At 44.6% G+C, this 20035-nt stretch overlaps 1 protein-coding gene across 1 annotated transcript; it reads left to right on the forward strand.

Annotated features, from left to right (window-relative positions):
• The first annotated feature begins 13287 nt into the window (after nucleotides 1-13287).
• LOC126536714 (uncharacterized) lies at nucleotides 13288-19100 on the forward strand. The gene is made up of 2 exons (XM_050183734.2): nucleotides 13288-14026; nucleotides 18883-19100. Exons 1-2 carry the CDS (start codon nucleotides 13335-13337, stop codon nucleotides 18980-18982), a joined length of 792 nt encoding a protein of 263 aa, XP_050039691.1. The 5' UTR covers nucleotides 13288-13334; the 3' UTR covers nucleotides 18983-19100.
• The last annotated feature ends 935 nt before the right edge of the window (nucleotides 19101-20035 follow it).

Consider the following 20035-nt stretch of genomic DNA (forward strand, 5'->3'; position numbering starts at 1 on the left):
GCGTTATAAGCGCGAAACCTTTACTTTTTTGATATTTGATATTTTTGTATTCAAGCGGTGTCAAGGGCTTCCAATTGAGGAAAGAAGTCGCAAGTCGATTCGCAGCCCTCGCGACAACGCCCCAATATGCGTAGAGAAAGAGTGGAAGGCGATGAAACGTCTAGTTGACGTCAGTGAAATAAAAAGCCTTCCCGAGTGAGTTGGGGGTGAGGAACGGGTGCATGAACAATTCAACTTATTCTCAGCACCTCATTACGCAGCTTCTCAGACGACAGCGTCTGAAAACGCTGTTGCCAGGGAAGAATGCAAGAGCGCTTCCAATACCATCAATACCACCAACCGCACAGTGGTACTCCCGGTACTTATATTCCCGGTCCTTATACCCCAGGTTGTTTTATCCCCTTGTACTTATACCACCGATACCGTACGGTGGTACTACCGGGAGCATCGGGAGCACTGACGCCAGATCTATCCATGGGATCGGCGCTAATCTTTGGCTCCGGGATCGGCCCATAACAAAGATACTTTATTTGAAAGAAGGCAGAGAGGTCGGCCTGAGTTTGTGCGCTCTAGCCTGCTACTCTGCACAAGGGGAGGGGGAACGGGGACATAAAGGTGCGATGAGGGATGATGATGACATAGAAAGAAGGATGGATGCGCAACCGTGAAAGCCTATGGAGGAGGCTAGAAAAATACCCGATACGGAAATGTGAGGGTAACTCGCCAAGAAAGACATCGTCATTGAAAAACAAGCACGATGTTGGTCACGTGGAACACACATATTTTAGTTTCTAAGATATATTGAGGCGTGAATACCTATCGGAAAACTGGTAGAATTATGTTTCACTGGTGAATGGAGAAACCTTCAACATCAATTGACTTTTTTTTTGTCAGATTGCAATAGTTTTGTAAAAGTCTAAACCAAAATTTATTGATGGAGAATAATCAAGTAATCAATCAAACATTGCGACTCATAGTGAAAGTAACGTGCGCCTCGAGTGCTTCAGCAGGTGATGTGTCATTGCGTGGGTTCCCATTGGCTTTCCCTTCAAAAATTTACCTGAATTATATATAAAAAGAAAGCCACAGGTGGTACGTGCTCACTTCATTCATGCGTGGTAGGTGTTGCTCTGAAATAAACACCAGCAGCAAAGCAAGGGTGCCAAGCTTCTCGGAGGCTAAGTGCAGCAGACGCAGCTACGCGCAGTGCTAACAAGAAATACGACAGATTGGTATCATTTTCCTACTATGTTTGAAAGCAGTTTCAGGTTCCCTTGAAGAGCAGTCGTCGTAGACGCACATTACTTTATCTACTTTAATGCACAGTCGACACTTCTTTATAAATAATTTCCCTTTAACTGCCTCTTCTTCGATATTGTAACACCTATACGGTAACAAAAACATTTCACGTCAATTTCTTATGTCGTTAATTACTTGTCAACATGTTTGTAAACTGTGGCCGATTTGGAGTATGCGTACTGTAAAAAAGACGTTACTACAAACGTTTACTGACATGGGAAGAAACTCGTGGGTTCGATTTATGTTTTGAGGCAACAACAACAACACTGAGGGTATTCGCCGGAATCACTCAGGTCAACAACAACAACAATAAACAGCAAAGAACGATAAAGTATATCAAAGCTTCACGGCTTCATGTAGTAGAAAACGGCGTTGTACTCTCACTTGGAGCATTGGTGTTAGGATACAGCCAGGGGAACGTTTGCCGAGCCATAAATAATTACCTCTACAGCACAAAAAAGGAGACCCTTTCCGGACTTCCCATTTTTCCACGATTGATTCAGTTCTCCATCATTAAATTATAAAACGCAAATACTAAAAAGAAATATTCGTAATGATAATGCTATCCATAATTTAAGTTACCCTCCACACAAACCCTTTCTTTTACCTTGAGTATTAGTTTTGTAAGTTCCTTTTATTTATTCGCGTTTATTTAAAGCTTACCCCTCTATTAACGCTATTTTATTTCATTTATGATCCGTTTATTTCATACATTCATTCACATTTTTTGCGTATAATACTACCAGTTCGTGGCCTGTCCCCCATGGTGGATTTGTGCCATTGTTGAAGGAATTAACTTCGTCATTATCGAAACTCGACAATCCACATTCGACTCAAGAAGTCAAATTCTCTTACGCATAGACCGCTGGCCTTCCGGTTTCCGGCCACTTTCGCTGTGTCATCTCAACCATTGTTGGGTGTTGCACGACCACTAAAAAAATCACGCTGACAAAAGACAAGGAAGAAGAGACAAGATTATCAAGCAGGAATGGATGCCTCGGCCAGTGTCGAGTCTGGCCTCGGCACCAGTGGGTGCGCAACTTGCAATGAAGCGACGAGCGACCTCGCCCACCAGCCAAGTCGTGGCCGAGCGCGTGCCCGCTCCAGTCCCCAGCGGTCGTGGTTCCCCGCTGCGGAGGCCGTGGTGACCACGCAGCATTACACATTGTGCTGCGCCCTCGCCGGCGCCTTATTCGCCATTGTGCTCTTCGCAATCACCGGCGCCGTCTGGTAGGCGAGCCTATGTCTTTCTTTCTCTATTTCTTGGTACCAAGCGGCCTTGCCGTCAAAATGTTACGGGATTGTGGTCCGGATTGAGCGGCCTGGAGTGGGAAGTCTTGCCCGAGTCATGGATGGATGGATGGATGTTATGAGCGTCCCCTTTGGAACCGGGCGGTGGGTTGTGCCACCAAGCTCTTGCTATTATACTGCCTAATGTCCTACCTATGTTAAACAATAAAAAAGAAAAAAAAAACACTGAACTACCCCACCCCAATTTTCTGATCCCCTATTTCGAACTGTGCTTTTGTACGTCTCCGTTTTTTGTCGTTTCCCTACTTTTATTCCACCAATACTCTAATCGCCTCTTACTAATGCCTATTGCTGACATGTTTACTTTTCCACTGCTCTCGCTGAACCCAAGTGCTTCAAGGAGGCCAGTGGCGCCTAAATCGACCGCTGGGTAGACGTCTTCACATTCTAATAAAACATGCTCCCTAGTCTCCCTAGCTTTACCGCAGCAAGCACATGCTTCTTCCGTCTTATATCTCGCTTTATAGGTGCGTGTTCTAAGGCATCCCGATCTCGCTTCGAAAAGTAATGGGCTTCCCTTTGAGTTATCATAAATTGTTTCTTTCCTGATTTCGTTTTTTGCTGTTAAGTAGTTACTCATCGCAGCTTTCTTTTCCATTGCCGCCACCCATGAGATTATTTCAGCCTCTCTGACTTCCCGCTTGACCATCTTTGTTGCTGTGTTGCCCACCCTACGGGCCGCGTACTTGCTGGTAAGCTTCCTAGTTCTTTTCCTCCACTGTGAATCAATGTTTTTCCTGTACAGATACCTGAACACACTCCCAGCCCATTTACTTTCTTCCATATTCCTCAGCCGTTCTTCATACTCAATTTTACTGCGAGCTTCCCTCACTTCAAAACTAGTCCAGCACATATCACCCTGCACAGCCTCATTTGTAGTTTCCCGTGAGCGCCCAATGCGAGGCGACCCACTGACCTTTGGTTACCGTCGAGTCCTGATTGTACCCCTGATTTAAAGCAAACAACCGCATTTCGAAAAATAAGTCCTGAAACCATTACACCTTTCCACATACCTCGGAGGACCTCGTACCTATTGTATCCCCATAGCGTTCTGTGCTTCATTATGGCTGCATTTCTCTTCCCCTTAACTGTTAATGTTTTTTCCTGTGTTTCCATATATATATCGCCTTCGTTTATACATCTACCAAGGTATTTTTATTCTGTTACCCGAGGTATTTCCTGGCCCTGTATCTCCACTGTCTGTTCACTGTTTTCATTGAATACCATAACACCTGATTTTCTAACACTAAATTTCAAACCTCAATGGTTGCCTTCCTGTCCACAGATATTAGCCAGACATTGCAAATAACTTTACTTGTTAGCTAGCAGCACAATGTCGTCCGCATAAAATAAACCTGGGAGCTGTTACTCTATTACTGTACCCGCCTTTTTGTATGAGAGATTAAACCCGATATTACTTCCTTCTAGCGCTCTCTCCATCCTCACCATGTACATCACAAACAGCAGCGGGGATAAAGGGCATCCCTGCCTCAGTCCCTTGTTGATATGAACTTTCTCCTCACTCCTCATCCCTTCCCATTCAACGCAAACGGTATTTTCTAGGTAAATCTCTCTCAAAAGCTGTAGACAATCGTTACCTAAGCCTTCCCCTTCCAGAATATCCCACAAAATATTGCGGTCTACGTTGTCATAACCTCCTGCAATGTCTGAAAAGTCCACATATAACGGTCTGCTTTCTACTTTTGATATTTCAATACACTGAGTAAGAACAAATAAGTTATCATCTAAACGCTTACCTATTCTGAAGTTATTCTGAAGTTCTCCCGAAATGCCATTATTCTCTGCCCATGCTTGAAGCTTTAATATTATTGCCTGCATTGCTACCCTGTGTATTACCGATGTAATGGTCAACGGTCTGTACGAGTGAATTCTATCTTTCTCCCCATTACCTTTATAAATTAAATTCATTCTACTTTGTCGCCAACTGTCTGCTATTCGTCTATCTTTTAAAGTTTTTTTCATTGCTTTCACGAGAGCTTCCTTACTTTTTGGTCCTGGTTCATTAATCAGCCTAACGGGAACCTCGTCTAGCCCCGTGACTGTGTGTTTAGGAATTTTCTCTTCCGCTTTCTTCCAGTTGAAATTTGTCAGCACCAGCTTCTTTTTCACTTGGGTCTCTTTCATGCTCTTTTTTTTCTTCAAGTACAACCTCGTCCTTGGCTTCGAAAGATTCGGCTGTTATTTTTCGGATGTAATTTATTGCCACTTCTGCTTCCAGTCTGTTTCCATCTTCGTCTAGGATATGTTGTTGTATTGTAGTGTATTCTAGCGTTGCGCTGCTGAGCGCGAAGTTGCGGGTACGATCCCCGGCCATGGCGTCCGCATTCCGACAGGAGCGGAATGCAAGGAAGCTCGTGTATCGTGCTTCGGGTGCATGTTAAAGAGCTCCGGGTGGCCAAAAATTAATCTATACTTATCCACTATACAGCGTTCGTTATAACCCACTGTCTAGTTTTTGGACGTTGGAGCTTCACAAAAATAACTTTATATGCATGTGCATGTTTTCTTTGTTATCTTTCTTTATGCTCTCCGTGATCGCGTGCCACGTCCTGTTATACAAGAGGCTTGTAGAAATGAGCACTAAGAGCTGAATGAGCTCCGCTGAGTGAATGTGACCGTGCTGCCACCACTTTTGGCCACGCATATATCAGACGCATGCGAGATTTTGGCGACCTACGCTTGTACTGTGTGACTTTGCATGTGTCAGCCATCGTGAGACGAAGTCGTGGCGCCCGCTTAACTTCTTTCTGTACACAAAAATAATGCCATACTAGAGCGCATAGGATATCTCCTCTCGCGCTGACTTGTGACTCCGCGTATATCCACCCAACATGGCTATGAGTGCTGCTGGCTAACACTTCCACGGCTAGATCTGGTAAATATAAGTACCTAAGTTAGTGGACGGATTGATAGCCATCGCCATGGCACAATTGGTAATGCAACGCGCGTGTAATGCGGCGGCTGTGGGTTCGGTCCCAACAGCCTCCGCTTTTCTTTTCGTCTACTTTCATTTCCATTGTCTTTATTATTTTCTACATTTCAATTTCAACCACAGCTAATTTCACCGATGCTTTCTTTGGCTTCATTGACTGTTGGCTTTATATGATAAGTCTCGTACTAACATACTCGAAGTGAGCTAGGGTCAGCAGGCTCACGTTAGCCTGCTAGTCTGCAATGAAAGCGCAGCTCGCTCTTTTATTAACAAGCCCTCGCTTTTCCGACGCCTGTCCAGGTTTCATGCTGTAAGCCTAATGTTTGCCGATTGCTGCGAAACTAACAGGTACCGCTACGTGGTGCGGCCCGGAATAATGCTCGCGCGCCCCAGGGGTGCCAGCGAAGAAGAGCCCAGGGTCCTGGTCATCGTAGTCCAAGCCACGAAGTCTAAGCGGCCAGCGTTGGCCACGAACCCTCACGTAGGCCCCCGCGGCCACGTCGGCGCTTCAACCGTGGGCACCGTGTCTCCGGTACAACAGAGAAGCACGGGCACCACTCCGGAGACAGAAACCACACCGGTGGAAGACCGCATGCCTGAGCGAGTGTAACTGCGCATGTGTGAACTATCGTGAGACAAACTCGTGGCGTCCGCTGACGCTCCTTGCGACTCACAAAAAGATGTCACAGTACAGCGCACAGGACAGCTCGTCTCGCACTGAATTGTGACTCCGCGTAGATATTGGAGACGCTGGCAGAACTGCAGCCGCAATAGCAAAATGTATTTTTTCGCTCTATACTCGCACAGCCGCGTTCTTGAGACGTGCATATGCATAAATATTTCCTGATGCCTCGAGTTCAATTCCTCGAGTTCACTCCTATTGGACAGTTATAGCCGCGCATTCCTAATAACTAAGATTTATGGCTTTCGAATGCGCTGTGTTTTAAATTTTGAGAGCAATACTAGAAGAATTTCCCATAAATTATGGACGAATGTCTTGCGTGTCTGAGACGTATCTATTTCGCTACAGAATCTTCGTTGGATAAAAGAACCTAAAAGGTGAATGTACACTACCTTCGCTTCAGAAACGATGCTTTATTGTGGGCATTAAGACCACCGTTAAATGCAGATTTGTTTGATATTGATTTGCTGGACAATGTAACGCATAAGGACAGCAGTGAATCTCCCTTAATGAGCACAAGTTACTAGGGCAATGTGACTGACGACTCCTTTCACTCAATAGCATATTGGCGCGTCTATCATAACCCGCTGTGGTGTTTCGGGAGATTGAATCCCACAGTTTAGCTTAATATATCGCTATCTCCTTGTAAAACCTAATTCGTGTTTAGATGAAGCACGCTAAGTACTGTCTAATTGTATAGCATTGTTCTGCATATACAGGACCGTTCTGAACAGCCCGAACTATGCCACACCTCTTTTGGAAAAATCACTGCTTTATCTGTCGTTCTGTGTCTGTTATCTTAACTTTGTCGGAAAGAGGACTACATTATTGGGCGTGAATCAGCATCTGTACCTAACACAATCCTATAGTAAGAGTGCTTACGTATCAGTATCTGTGACACAGCTAAAGTGGCCAACTACAAGCTTATTTTATCCGTCATAACATTAATGGCTACAAATAGACGCCGCAGTCGTCTCCTCATCACCGAACACGCGCAGCGCTCCAGTCTCCAAACAAGCTCCTTTGTAAAACCTGCACTTGCGTGCTGTTTGACTAATGTGAAGACGTCATTTCCTGAAGCGCAATAACCTGTCAGTTTTGCCATGAGAGAACATCGAACGATGAAACGAGTGGTTTTGGTTGGTCTCATGACGTTTTCGTAACTTGTTGCTACTGGTGCCTATTTCGCATAGAAAGTATTGCGGTCTTCAGCGCTCTTTTTCACATGCGGAGCCACGAAGTTTATCTTTTGACGCCAAGTGTGCGTGTATGTTGCTGAATATATGCTTGTATATATATGTTTGTTTGATTAACATTTGTGCGTTATGATAAACAGACAACATTTAAACTGGAGTTTTGAGGCTTGCGTTAGTAACGCTTGTGTGCTACTTGGGAGTAGTATACGACGATTACGGTGACCAGCAGGACATCGAAGAAATCAGCTATCGCCCATTGTGTAGAAGTGCTAAAAACGTAGTATTCACTTTAAAAAAGACACTAGTCTAGTTCGATCAACTGTGAGCTGACACAGAGTGTTCCGGTGCTTGTATTTCAGCTGAGATGAAGAATAATGCAGATGGTTGTCACACTGGCTAGAACCTCTCGAATTCGTGGATTGACTACCCTTATATATAGTTTCTAACTTCTTCATATACGTATTGCGACCAGATTTGCGAATTTCTGACAACGCACTACGGCCAGCTTATAGTCATTACTATACGAGCGTCACGCTATAGAAAATTGGATCATCAAAATTAACACATTATGAGAGTGACATGAAGCGACCTCACTATGGTAATGAATTCTCCAAATTTCAAGAACCTTGAGAGTTTTAGAAATATTCACTCCACTTCTTTACTGCAATGTTGTGACGATTGCACCGGTTAGATTAATTTTTGTTTCGTTCTTCGAAGGGCAGAAGCGATTAGTCTTTCACGGTCCTGCGTATACATTCATCATGGCACACACGTCTCCTTTGTTAGTCTACTCTGCATGTGGTCTATAAAAACGTCCTCCAGAGTTATGGTTTAAGGCAGTGCCTTCGAAACCCAGAAACGCAGCATTCGAATCGCAGTGGCCCCGACAAGTGTTGTGCGACACGTTAACATGGTTGTGCATTTATCACGCTCAAGATACCAAAGTATAAAACAAAAAGGGAGAGGTATGTACACAGGAATGAGGAGGCCCAAGGGATGAACATTGGTAGAAAAAAGAAGTTGCGGAAGCCAACTTTTCGACTCAAAGACTTGGCTTCATCAGGGCAGCAACTGTTAGTCAACTCGCCTGTCAACTTCATCTGTTGCTGCCCTGGCCAAAATCCCCTTGTCGAAACATTGGCTTCATGCGACGTTCCATGTTCTACCACTGTTAGTCGTATACAGAGTATAAGGTACTCCTCAGATTCCAGGGCTCTCATCCAAGCTCAGAAGTTCATTCTCCGACGTGGCACACGTGCCCTTGTAACACACGTGTGTCTGCTTCCTTCCCTGTAAACTCTCTAAGGTGAGAGATATTTGTCTACGGAGACCTCAGGCTGCGGCGGGCCTGGCACCTACTGCCACCTGGATCTGGGGTTCTGCAAGTGACAACCTTGGAACGTGTTCTAAGTGCCCGGCTTTTGCGTCTACGGCGGACATTCATCACACTCTGTGGCTTTGCCCCAATGCTCAAGATATTAGACAGAAGATGCTCAGGAAGCCAAACTTGACCCTAATGTTCCAGAGGTTAATGCCGGTTGGATAAGACATATGCGCGAACTAATTGTTGCAGTACCTGCACCATGCAGGCCTACATGCGTCTATTTTATGCGCATTTTGTTCATTTTTCACTCCACTCGCATTGCGGCAAATCTCCCCGATAAGAAAAAGATAAGCTACTTTCCTATACCACCTGCATCTCGATTAGCCGGTACACTAACGTGGTTCTACGAAGCAGCTCGCACATAGGGAAACTTGTAACGTTCGAGAGGGTTCTGCCAATTTATTTACCGACTACTCGGCCTTTGAAGAAGAAAAATACGAGTATTTCAAAGCACTAATGTAAAGACATAACTGTGAGAGCGTCTCCGGTTAGATTTGCTCACAAGGTGCAAGGGTGCAGTGAACTGGTTCGTTCATATCCTTTTGGGAAGTATTTGGTACTACCATCAAGTGACAGTGCGCCTTGTGCGATCTGTTGCAGCAGTATACGGAAAACGTCTTTCAGGTTAAATCTAGGCTGAAAAGACGAAGAAGCTCATTGTGTGTAGAAACGTCGGCGGAAGATGTCTACGTTCGATCCCTCTATGCTTCTCCAGCCTCGTGAAGCTGGAGTTCTACTCGATGTTTGAAAAATGTTTCCGCTCTCTCTTCTCGGTCATTAAAAAGATTATTTTAAGTTGTTTTTATCCGCACAGACTTTCACTAAGCTTTCCCTCGGAGCCTCTGCGTCAGGCTCCAATGACAGGAATGCTTGATGATGATGTTGATGATGATGATGATGATGATGATCTTAAAGACAGTGGCCCATAACCACCTACGTGGATTGACTCTATAAACTGCTTTTTCATACAACGTGCCTGCGAGTTGAAATTTATGGAAATCTCCAGTACCTGCACTTTAATACTTCTCAAGATATTTTTCTGAAATATTACGGATGTCTGGTCTAATATTTTTTATTTATTTTATTGCATCACCAACTGAAGTCTATGCAAACTCCTCTCTCTCTCATGTCAAAAGTTATATTTTGATTTACATGGCATTTAACGATACCATTTAAACCATTTTTATTAAGTTCTCGTTTTTTTTTTACGTAGACCTGCTGGTTCTTGGTCAGCCTTCCATAATGGGTGTGTGCCACTAAGTGGAGACAAGAACGAGGACAAGAAGAACGAGACACGCGCCAACAGCCATCTACAGTACGCTAAGAGCCCAGTACGCTAAGGCTTCAAGCGGTCATGGTCTACGAAAGAGCGGGCGAGACTGCGACCCGAGGTACGGGCTCGATGTACACCACCAGAGACGGCATGGCCACCACACGCCAAGCGACGAGCAGCATGTACGGCCGGCCGCCCCCGGGAGCGACACCGCCGGGGGGCCGCTTTCGCCGTAAGGCCAGCGACATGTTCGCGCCCGTCGACAGGACGACCTCGGTTTCCCGCCACAGCGAGTTGACCGCGTGGTGCGTAGCCTGCGGTGCCTTCGTCTTCATACTGTTCGCCCTGGCTGGCGCGCAGGAGATCTACAGCCGACTCCTTCACAGGCAGCACCATCCGGCCTATACTCGGCACAACTCGGTCGGTGACGCGGTCAGCCTGCGTCCCAGGATGGGAATGGCGGCGAACCTGACAGCGAACCGAGCTGCTGCGAACCGCGCCGGAGACGACCGCGAACCGCTGACGCCCGATAAGCGCGCGCAGACAAGCCCGAACACCTCTAGATCGAAATGACCGGCGAACTCTTCGCCTTATAGGCTTGTTTCTGTGTTTCTGTGTGGAAACAATGCGGGTGGGACTCAATAGTAAACACAAAATCTGTCAGCGCAACAGTGACTTTCCCGTTGTTGGAAGGATGCTGTTCTAAGATAACACAAATTATGAAATACAAGGGAGATGGTTTTAGACTTCTGATCAGTACGTGAAACGATCACTTTTAATATGAGCGGCGTGAAGATTCTTGCGCGAAGTGGCGGCAATCGATGTGTGCCAATAAACGCCATCACATAGATGTAGGCGAACATGCCGGAAAGCAAGTGTCTGGTCCAACTTCTTTTCCTTCGTAGCAAGTGGAGATCCAGGGCATATTGAATGGGACCGACAACGGGAGGGGGGGGGGGGGGGAGATGGACGCAACGCTAGCTTGCGTAGGCGCAGGCTACGTCGTGAGTTGGCGATATATGCAAGTCAACACACCGGAAGTGTGTGCGGTGCGACAGATTTGCGGAATTCGGTAGGTGGAGAAGTGGCAGCTACTGGATACTGTCTATGTCTACGAATTTGGAACGTGTGTACAACGTCAACGAGCGAATTTCGTTTTGTCAAAAATTCTACTATGATGCGCCATTTTTGTCTTTTCTGTATGCTACAGCTACAAGTGCGTCGCGACGTTCAAAACAGAATGATAATACTTGTGACCGTGAAATAGATTTTGGCAATACTCGAGACAGCATGTGGTCGTGAGAGGCGTGTGCGTGATGTAGCTTCAAGGTGCGTTCACGGAGATTCGTTTGTTCGAATTCCTAGCCGCTTCACCATCAAGGTCGGAACCTGACAGTAGGGAGCACTTTCTACTTAACGCCAGTAAACAATCTGCTTGAAATGAACAAACTGCTGCCATGTATCCATTTGTTACGATAGGTATTTCGTTCATTAGCTAAAAATTCCCTGTTTCTCGATTGAAAAGAAACAGCTCCAAGGAAAGCACCGTACAATATATTGGCACAAGCAAGCTCCAGCTTGGCATTATATTAAGGTGAATGAATAGTATAAGATGTACACAATCAAGCAAAAAAGTTCAGACGAAAAAAAGAGAAGTGGCCGGGGGATGAAAGGTTACAGCGCAAGCGCGAGAAAGTCACCGAAGGACGACGCAAATTACTGAATTGTACCTCTACGTACATTCTCACGATGTCGTTATGGTCCGCTGCCTGTTTCTAAGATTAGGCGTGTTGGGTGACGATGCTAATATTAATTGTGATAAGAATATGATGAGAATTCTTTTTTAAAATGGCACGCACTACGGTAAGTACCCCGTCATAATATTATACAAGGTGTCCGAGCTAACTTTAGACGGAGTTTAAAAATATGCGGATGCTACGTAGCTGAACAGAATCAAGGTACAGAACCAGAACCAACCTGTTTGCCGTCGCTTGCAGATACTCAGATTATTTTTTTTTATTCTACCTAATTTTAGAAGTAGCCCTAATTAATGAACTTCTCGAATATTATAATTAGAAAAAGGTGGCAATGAGAAAATTGTAGAGTGACATGAAAAACTCCCGATACAGCTTTCTGTTGCTCAACACGCGCTACATAAAAATGCTTCTCCGAGCCTGCAAGAACTCGCAAATACACGCAAAATTGACGCGCGTTTGGCCGCTCGAGGCACTTTGCGTGTATTTGCGGGCTCCTTTCATGCTCGAAAAACCACCTTTATGTCGCACATACTGAGCAACAGAAAGCTGTATCGAAAGTTTTTCATGTTGATCTACAATTTTCTCATCGGCTCTTTTCATCTAATTATAATATTTGGGAAGTTGAATAATTAATTAAGACTAATTATCGAATTAGGCGGAATGAAAAAATAACCTGTGTACCTCCAAGGAAGGCAAACATTACTTTGGGTCGGTCCAGGTACGTGGCATTTGCATAATTTTAGAGTTTGGCTCAAGTTACGTGGGACACCCTGTATACACTGTTCTTTCGCGTCCCTCCTTCACTGCTAAATCGATGCGGCCTCTATTTATTTCACCTAATGTTGTGTGCACAGAGTTTTGCTAATCAGTGAATAGGGGAGGGGGGAGGAGTGAGGAGCGTCTCACTGGGGCGCACATGAACAACGTAAGAGCGCGTCATTATTCATTGGTCTGCGGCCGCTAAGCGCCTGCCCCCCTACCTCTGGGATACGCATCGGGTCGCTTCACTCTTCTCAGCAAAAGCCATCCGTGTCAGGCTTAATGGCGAAGCACAGGTCAAAAGAGAAAGTACAACAGGTGAAAAATAAAAATAAAGATTGCCACATCAAGCGTTGAACCCACGAACCCACAATTACGTGCCAGACGCATTTCCGCGGCGTCAAGAAAGCAGACGGAATACTTCGCCATTACAAAGGTTCTGGATCGGCTGCTATTAGACATCAGTATAGTATTATGGCTAGCATGAAGAGCCCCCTCACTGTTATTATTTCTTTTGATAACATATATACACTTGACAGGAAAGGCATTTCCACCCAATATTTTTATAATTGCCTTCTTGGTATTTTATTATTATAACGTTGGCGCACCTGGTTATTATAATTTTCTAACGTTCGAGGACATGCTGAGATGGAGATAAAGAAGAAGCCGGCCGCGTTCGGCTGTGCCTGTTGTTAGCTCGTCGTCAAAACACCGCAGATCATGGAGGAGAACAAGGACGCGCAACCCCAGAAAACGGGTCCCGTTCTACCTACGCAAGACGCGCCGACGACAAGAGACATGCAAGGACAAGCGGCACACCCAGAAGGCGACTCCCGCGAAGACTTGTCCTCCAAGGGCCGACTGCAAGACGCCGCTGAGCGAACCAGCTGCGGGACCGCCACGGCCAAATCGTTGGAACGTCAAACGGTGACCGAAGGTGAGCAGACGACCTCAGCAGCAGACCCGGTTCTGCTGCCAGAAGTCCGAGAAGAACCGGGCCTCCTCGCAAAGCCTGGAACGCCGGCACCGGCCACAACAGCTATTCATAATGAAACGGCGGAACAATCGCGTTCATCTGCCGCTTCCCCAGACGCGGCGCCGAAAAATACTGCGACGGCGACGACTAAGGATTCCGCAGTCGCGGAAAATGCTTCGGTTGAAGCGACGAAGGGCCACGAGCAAGGATGTCGACCCAAGCTAGGTGGCCAGCGGTCCAGTGCGAAGCCGGCTCCGCCGCATTCGCCGAGCTCGACTCCGGGAGCAACCACGCCACTCCGAGAGATGGAGGAGAGCGTGGACCGGTCGGCAGACCGGCAACTGCGACCGCTCGGGAGAAGCTGGAAGCTCAAGGCGGCCTGCTTCGCTCTCACCCTGGTGCTGCTCATCGTCGTGTCTGGCATCGTGGTGTACAAGTGAGTGTACAAGTGTCTGGCATCGTCGTGTATACGAATATACTGGCTCACGGGTACCATGGTGATGTTAAAGAACAGAGAAAAGGCAAACAGAAATGAAAACAGCTCGGCAATATGCGAGAGATGAGCACAATAAATATACAACGACAATGAAGAAAATGTCAGCTTACGTACAATGAAACGCTAAGTAGGCTCAACAGCAACAACAACAAAGAGAGAGAGGAGGAAAGTGCTTGAACAGTCTGTTCAAGTTCAACATCGATACAAAAATACAATGCAAGGGCATAAAAACTAAGACACTGATCTGAACGTTATCATGATCAACCGAATGGGAGATATAAAGAGTATAAAAACTTCATATTTTGTTGACACTTCAATGTTAAATATAGCAGGCAGGAAAATGGAAAGATCCATGTTCACTGGTGATCTTACGCGGAGTTCTAAACACAATGCAACTGAATATTTCGGTGCAGTTTAAGATACCATGAAGGAGTTTGAACACAAACAGAAAGCCATCACAATTACGTCAGCAGTGAAGTAAAGGCAGAGACAATAATGCAGAGACCGGAAGATTGGAAAACAACATTAGTGATACCGGTATTTAAATCAGGTAATACAGCAGACCCTAATAATTACAGACCTATATCACTGACATATATCTGCTGCAAATTACTGGAACACATCCTATACTCTCACATTATAGTCTATCTTAACGTAAATAACCTGCTCCTCAATAACCAACATGGCTTTCGCCAAAATCGCTCATGTCAGACGCAACTTTATGAACTTGTAACAGATATTCACATTTCTTTGCACAGATTGATTAGTACAGACGCCATTTTTATTGACTTTTCTAAAGCTCATAATCGAGTACCTCATAATCGACTAAAACTGAAAGTTCGAAGCCTACAGCTTAACTACAACACGACGCGATGGATTGAGGAGTTCCTAACGAACCGATTTCAAGCAATCAGTCTCAACAACTGCTTTTCTAACCGCACTCACGTCACTTCGGGAGTTCCTCAAGGATCCGTCCTTGGGCCACTGCTATTTTTAATATACATAAATGACATCGCAACTAATATTACCTCACAAATACGTCTCTTCGCAGATGACTGCGTCTTATATAATGAAATAAGCTGCCCTGCCGAGATCTCTGTGTTGCAGTCTGATTTAACAAAACTAACTGACTGGTGTGACACATGGCAGATGGAAATTAACATAGCCAAAACTAAACACGTAAAATTTGCTTCGATACCTCGACCTACCTCTGACCAATATGCAATACGCGGTATTACTGTTGACTCAGTATCTTCAATCAAGTACTTGGGTGTCCTGTTTACCTCCAATTTAAGCTGGAATGCTCACATTGAACACATCACCACAAAAGCATACAAAAAACTTGGTTACCTGAAACGTCACTTACACCTTGCTAACACAGATACCAGACTTTGAGCATACAGTTCTCTTATCAGGCCTTCTTTAGAATATGCGTCAATAATTTGGCACCCCCATCAGTCAAATTTCACGAACCTACTCGAATCAGTTCAAAATAAAGCTGCGCGGTTCATCTTAACTTCATACTCGCGATATCAAAGTGTGTCCGCCCTAAAGAAATTACTTAATCTCCCTTCACTTGACATGCGCAGGAAATTATCACGGTTGACCTTCTTCCATAGCCTTTACCACAGCAACACTGCATTCGCTCGAGCCCATATTCTTCCCGCTCCCCACATCTCTACCCGCACAGACCATGTTCATAAAGTAAAACCCATATTTGCCAGGACTAACGCTTATCAAAATTCGCCTCTAGTTTTATTTATTGCCGAATGGAACTCGCTACCTGCAAACATTGTCTCGCTTACGGAATCATCATCATTTCATGCAGCACTGCTAACCTTTTTAGAGTGTGTCAACCTGTCAGAACCCACATTTTCTTGAATATTTACTTAAACAGCGTTTTCAAGTGCTTGGCATTGTGTAAAATTCATTCCGTTTCATCTGCTATGTATCTGTGTAGGCTGTTTACCTAAATGTTTATTTGATTTGAGTACCCATCGTGTTCCGATGGGTACTGATTGTTTGCATCACATTTTCGGTTCTTATGCGTGTTTCACACTACTAAACATTGTATAAATTTCGTTAGCCTTTTCTTTCTTTCTTTTTTTGTTTGCTTCTGCTAGATGTTTTTTTATGGTTCCTAATGCCTTCATATATTTACATTGTACAGATTTCACTCATGCTTGAGCGTTTTCGTCCCCCCCTATGTAATGCCCTAATGGGCCCTTAGGGTACTCAAATAAATAAATAAATAAATAAATAAATATATAATATCGATTCCCACCTGCGGCAAGTTGTCTTTTCATCCACTTTAATTTCCATTAATTTATCGTTTCTTTACTTCATTTATTAAAGCACAAGTAATTTCCCCTATGTTGTCCTTGGTGTCAGTGTTTGCTGGCTTCTTCTGATATGACTATATATATATATATATATATATATATATATATATATATATATATATATATATATATATATATATATAAGTTTGGCTTCATATGATTTGATTTGATATCTATGTATACATATATAAAGGTTGCATCCGCACCTGCGTGTATATAAGGACCAGAATTTTCAGCGCTTAAAGGCGGCAGTCATCCTTTGCCGGGTTCCTCGGGAACACACCGTAAAATAATTTACGCCCTCAAAGGTGAATAAGGGTGAAAATCAATGTATAACTCACATCATTACATCCTTATTCAGTTTTAAGGGTCTAAATCAATTTACCGTGCAGGCGGAATGAATGGCCGCGATATTACTCCGCCTGAGTTTATCGCATGTTTGGCGCCAGCGTTCCCTCATCCTCATCTGTGACGTCATCAAAGCCGCAGTCGCTGCGCGGGCCAGGCTGAGAGAGAGTTACCGGGGTGGCGATTTTGTTTGTTTGCTCTAAACGCATGTATGGGAATAAAAAAGAAAAGGCTGTCTGTAAGCACGTGATTCAGTAGGACTTGTTGTTGGGCTAGTTTGTTCATACTGCGAGGACAAAATATTTGCTTCGCGGAATTCATGACAAGGACGTAGTAAGGGACACGGACAATCGCTTGTCAGTGTCGCTCACTACGTCCTGCTAGTAACAGCGCAAAATATAGGCAAGAGACGAGACAAGAAGACACCACAAGCGCTGGTTACTAGCAGAATGGAAAACCAACAAGCCCAAGCTGCTATTCTACCTCACTACGTGTTTGTCTGGAATTCCGGAAAGTCCCTTTTTTTTTTCTCGCTGTATATGCACGTTTTGACTTCCAATGTACTACCATTACGCGTCCATTTGTTTACCATAAGTGCGTTTGTTTGCCGTAATGAAGCAATAAGTAACAACTTGAAACATGCACATATAATGTCGCCTCATGGTTATCTCTGATGCCCACAGGTCTCTTAATAGAATATAGCGCGTGTCATCCAACTGTTTGGTTGAAACTTCTTATATTTGGCCTACCGCTATCCTCGGGTCACTGCGCATGTGCTCGCGCCAGGCCAGTTCTACCGAATGGGTATGTCTCACTGTGCCAATGTTCTTGCAATGTACTTGCGATATACTTACGATGTACTTACGTGTATTCTCTCTGCATACACCTCTGCACAGTATTCTTCCCTCGTGAACTATCGATCGCGGCCGATGTATCAGTGTGCATCCGCCAGAACTGCTCAATGCACACACTCAGTTGGATGCCTGCGTGAGTGTGCATCCACCTGAACACATGTCTATAGCAATGGCAATTACTGGCGCTACGTACTTTGGCATTTAGTGTAGTCTTCGTTAATGCTCTTGTAAAGAGTAGTGAAGTTTTACGTGCTAAAGCTACAATTTGATTACGAGGCACGCCATAGTGGTAGACTCCGGATTAATTTTGACCGCCAGGAGAACTTTAACGCGCCCCCAATGCATGCGACACGGACGGTCTTGCATTTCGCCCCCATCGAAATACGGCCGCCGCGGCCGGGATATGATCCCGCGACCTCGTGCTTGGTAGCGCAACACCATAGCCGCTAAGCCACCGGAAAGTTACGTTATGCGAGCTCTCAACGAGGGAAGTCTGAATTAATTTTACGTCCCGAAGCATCTCAGAAATATGTTAGACCACGTGCACAGACTATCTCGAAATAAAGCATTTACCAAATCCTTCAAGGCCGGAGTCATAACAATTCAAGCCCTTTCTAAATGTAACTTTCCTTATAGTACACTTCGCCTCTTAATAAGCAACTTGTTCCTTGGCTCGCACCTGGCGTACGATGATTCTTACGGAGTCTTTATACTCGCCAAGCAATTGCATGGATATTATGTGTATTTATGAACTTGTAAGAACGCGTCAGCTATTCTTCAGAAGCAAGTTAACAAAATTTCTTAAGTTAGAAAAGAAGTATTGCGCTTTCTTTGTGCTTAAAACATTCACAACTCTCGAATTAAACAGAAAAATTCGGTGAAGTTTGTTCGGACATCGCGAAATTCCGCAATCTGAAGCAAGTTTTACTGAATCATGGTTCGAAAGAACACAGCAGTAAGTTATGTTATTGTGTTTTTTTTTCTGACATACCCAATAAAAATTCTCATATCTTACATATTTTGCATAAGCTTGTACACAAGGTTATATGATCATATTAGAACCCGTATAAAACATACGCATTCATCTTAGATTAGTGGTTATAGAGCATGTGACATTTTCTGTTAGGGAAGGGTGAATTTGCATATATTTTTTTCTAGTAGCCCTCACTTTTAACCTAAAAGGTAGCCACCAATTCATTGGTCCAGACATGTTTTTTGGAGTTAACTAAAGTGTCTCCACTTTCACTGACAGGTACGTCGTCCTACCGAAACTGCTTGTGGCACCACTAAGGAGCAACAGATCTACTGTTATGCCTCGCGCCGGATCAGCGACGAACTTTACATTGTATTGAGTTCTCCTGAGCCTGGACAGAGCCCAGCAGAGGCCTCCGTTCCAACTGGCGCGCAGAAAGTTTAGCGGACAACTGCAACTGGCTTTAAATCAAAGCGATAAGCTCCGCTTTCATTGAACTTTGGGACGGGAAGAGGGGCCAGGGGAAACTGGGAAGGGGGGGGGGCGAAGGGGCTCGCTTGCGTCCTTCAAATTTTGAGCACGGGGTGAATATCTTGAACCAAGGGTAGACAGATAGGCACCTTTCACTCCTGAATACGAGGAGTAGCTTACGCTACTCGGACGCCTATGCGTTCGTGGCTTTTTTTCTTTTTCTTGATCGAGTAAGAGACCAGAAGCTTACATTCAAGGTTGACCATAATTTGGGTGGAGTAAATGTGAGAAAGTAACCAATGCATCTATCAGCAAATAAAATTCTTTGCTTGGCAATATGACATCGATCCTCTTATGCCACGTGAAGGACCTCTAGTAACTAAATTGGGTAACATATTTCGGGCTCTGGTAACAATATATTAAGCTGAAGAACGTAGAGTTCGTCAGCTTGATAGAAAATTGTTACCAGAGAGGCAAACACTGATACAGGACAGGATGTACGTACTAAAACACGGTTGTACGCTCCTAACCTCGGTTCTCAGAATTTGCAACAGTTTTAATAATAAGTTCCGCTTAATTAGTAAAATCTATGTGGAATCAGATTAAGAGTGTACAATAGCAAATGCGATTATTCCAAAACGCTATTCCCGCCGGTTAAAACATATAGCGCATGTGTAAAGTCCAACAGTCAGCATCATGTGTGCAGATCTTATAGATGGCAGTGAACCATCCTGTAGAAGTCTAAACAAACTTTGCACCTCGAGCTACAAAAGTTGTTTTCCTGTGAGGTATAGCAAAAAATAAACGAATAAACGCTGTCGTTGGTTCAGCGGTATGCTGTGTACATCCTTTCCTGTGTCCCTGTTTGTTTTGCTGGTTAGATGAATATCGCCTTACAACTGATCTACATTACCAGTGTGTTATTACACTATCGTTGCAAGAATGTCATCTATTATAGTGT

The sequence above is a fragment of the Dermacentor andersoni genome, chromosome 4 (assembly GCF_023375885.2).
Source record: "Dermacentor andersoni chromosome 4, qqDerAnde1_hic_scaffold, whole genome shotgun sequence".
NCBI classification, from domain to species: domain Eukaryota; kingdom Metazoa; phylum Arthropoda; class Arachnida; order Ixodida; family Ixodidae; genus Dermacentor; species Dermacentor andersoni.

Coding starts and splice junctions, on each gene's coding strand:
- LOC126536714 (XM_050183734.2), top strand. CDS start 13,335: ATGGAGGAGAACAAGGACGCGCAACCCCAGAAAACGGGTCCCGTTCTA. Junction 14,027..18,882: donor TCTGGCATCGTGGTGTACAA/GTGAGTGTACAA, acceptor TTTCACTGACAG/GTACGTCGTCCTACCGAAAC.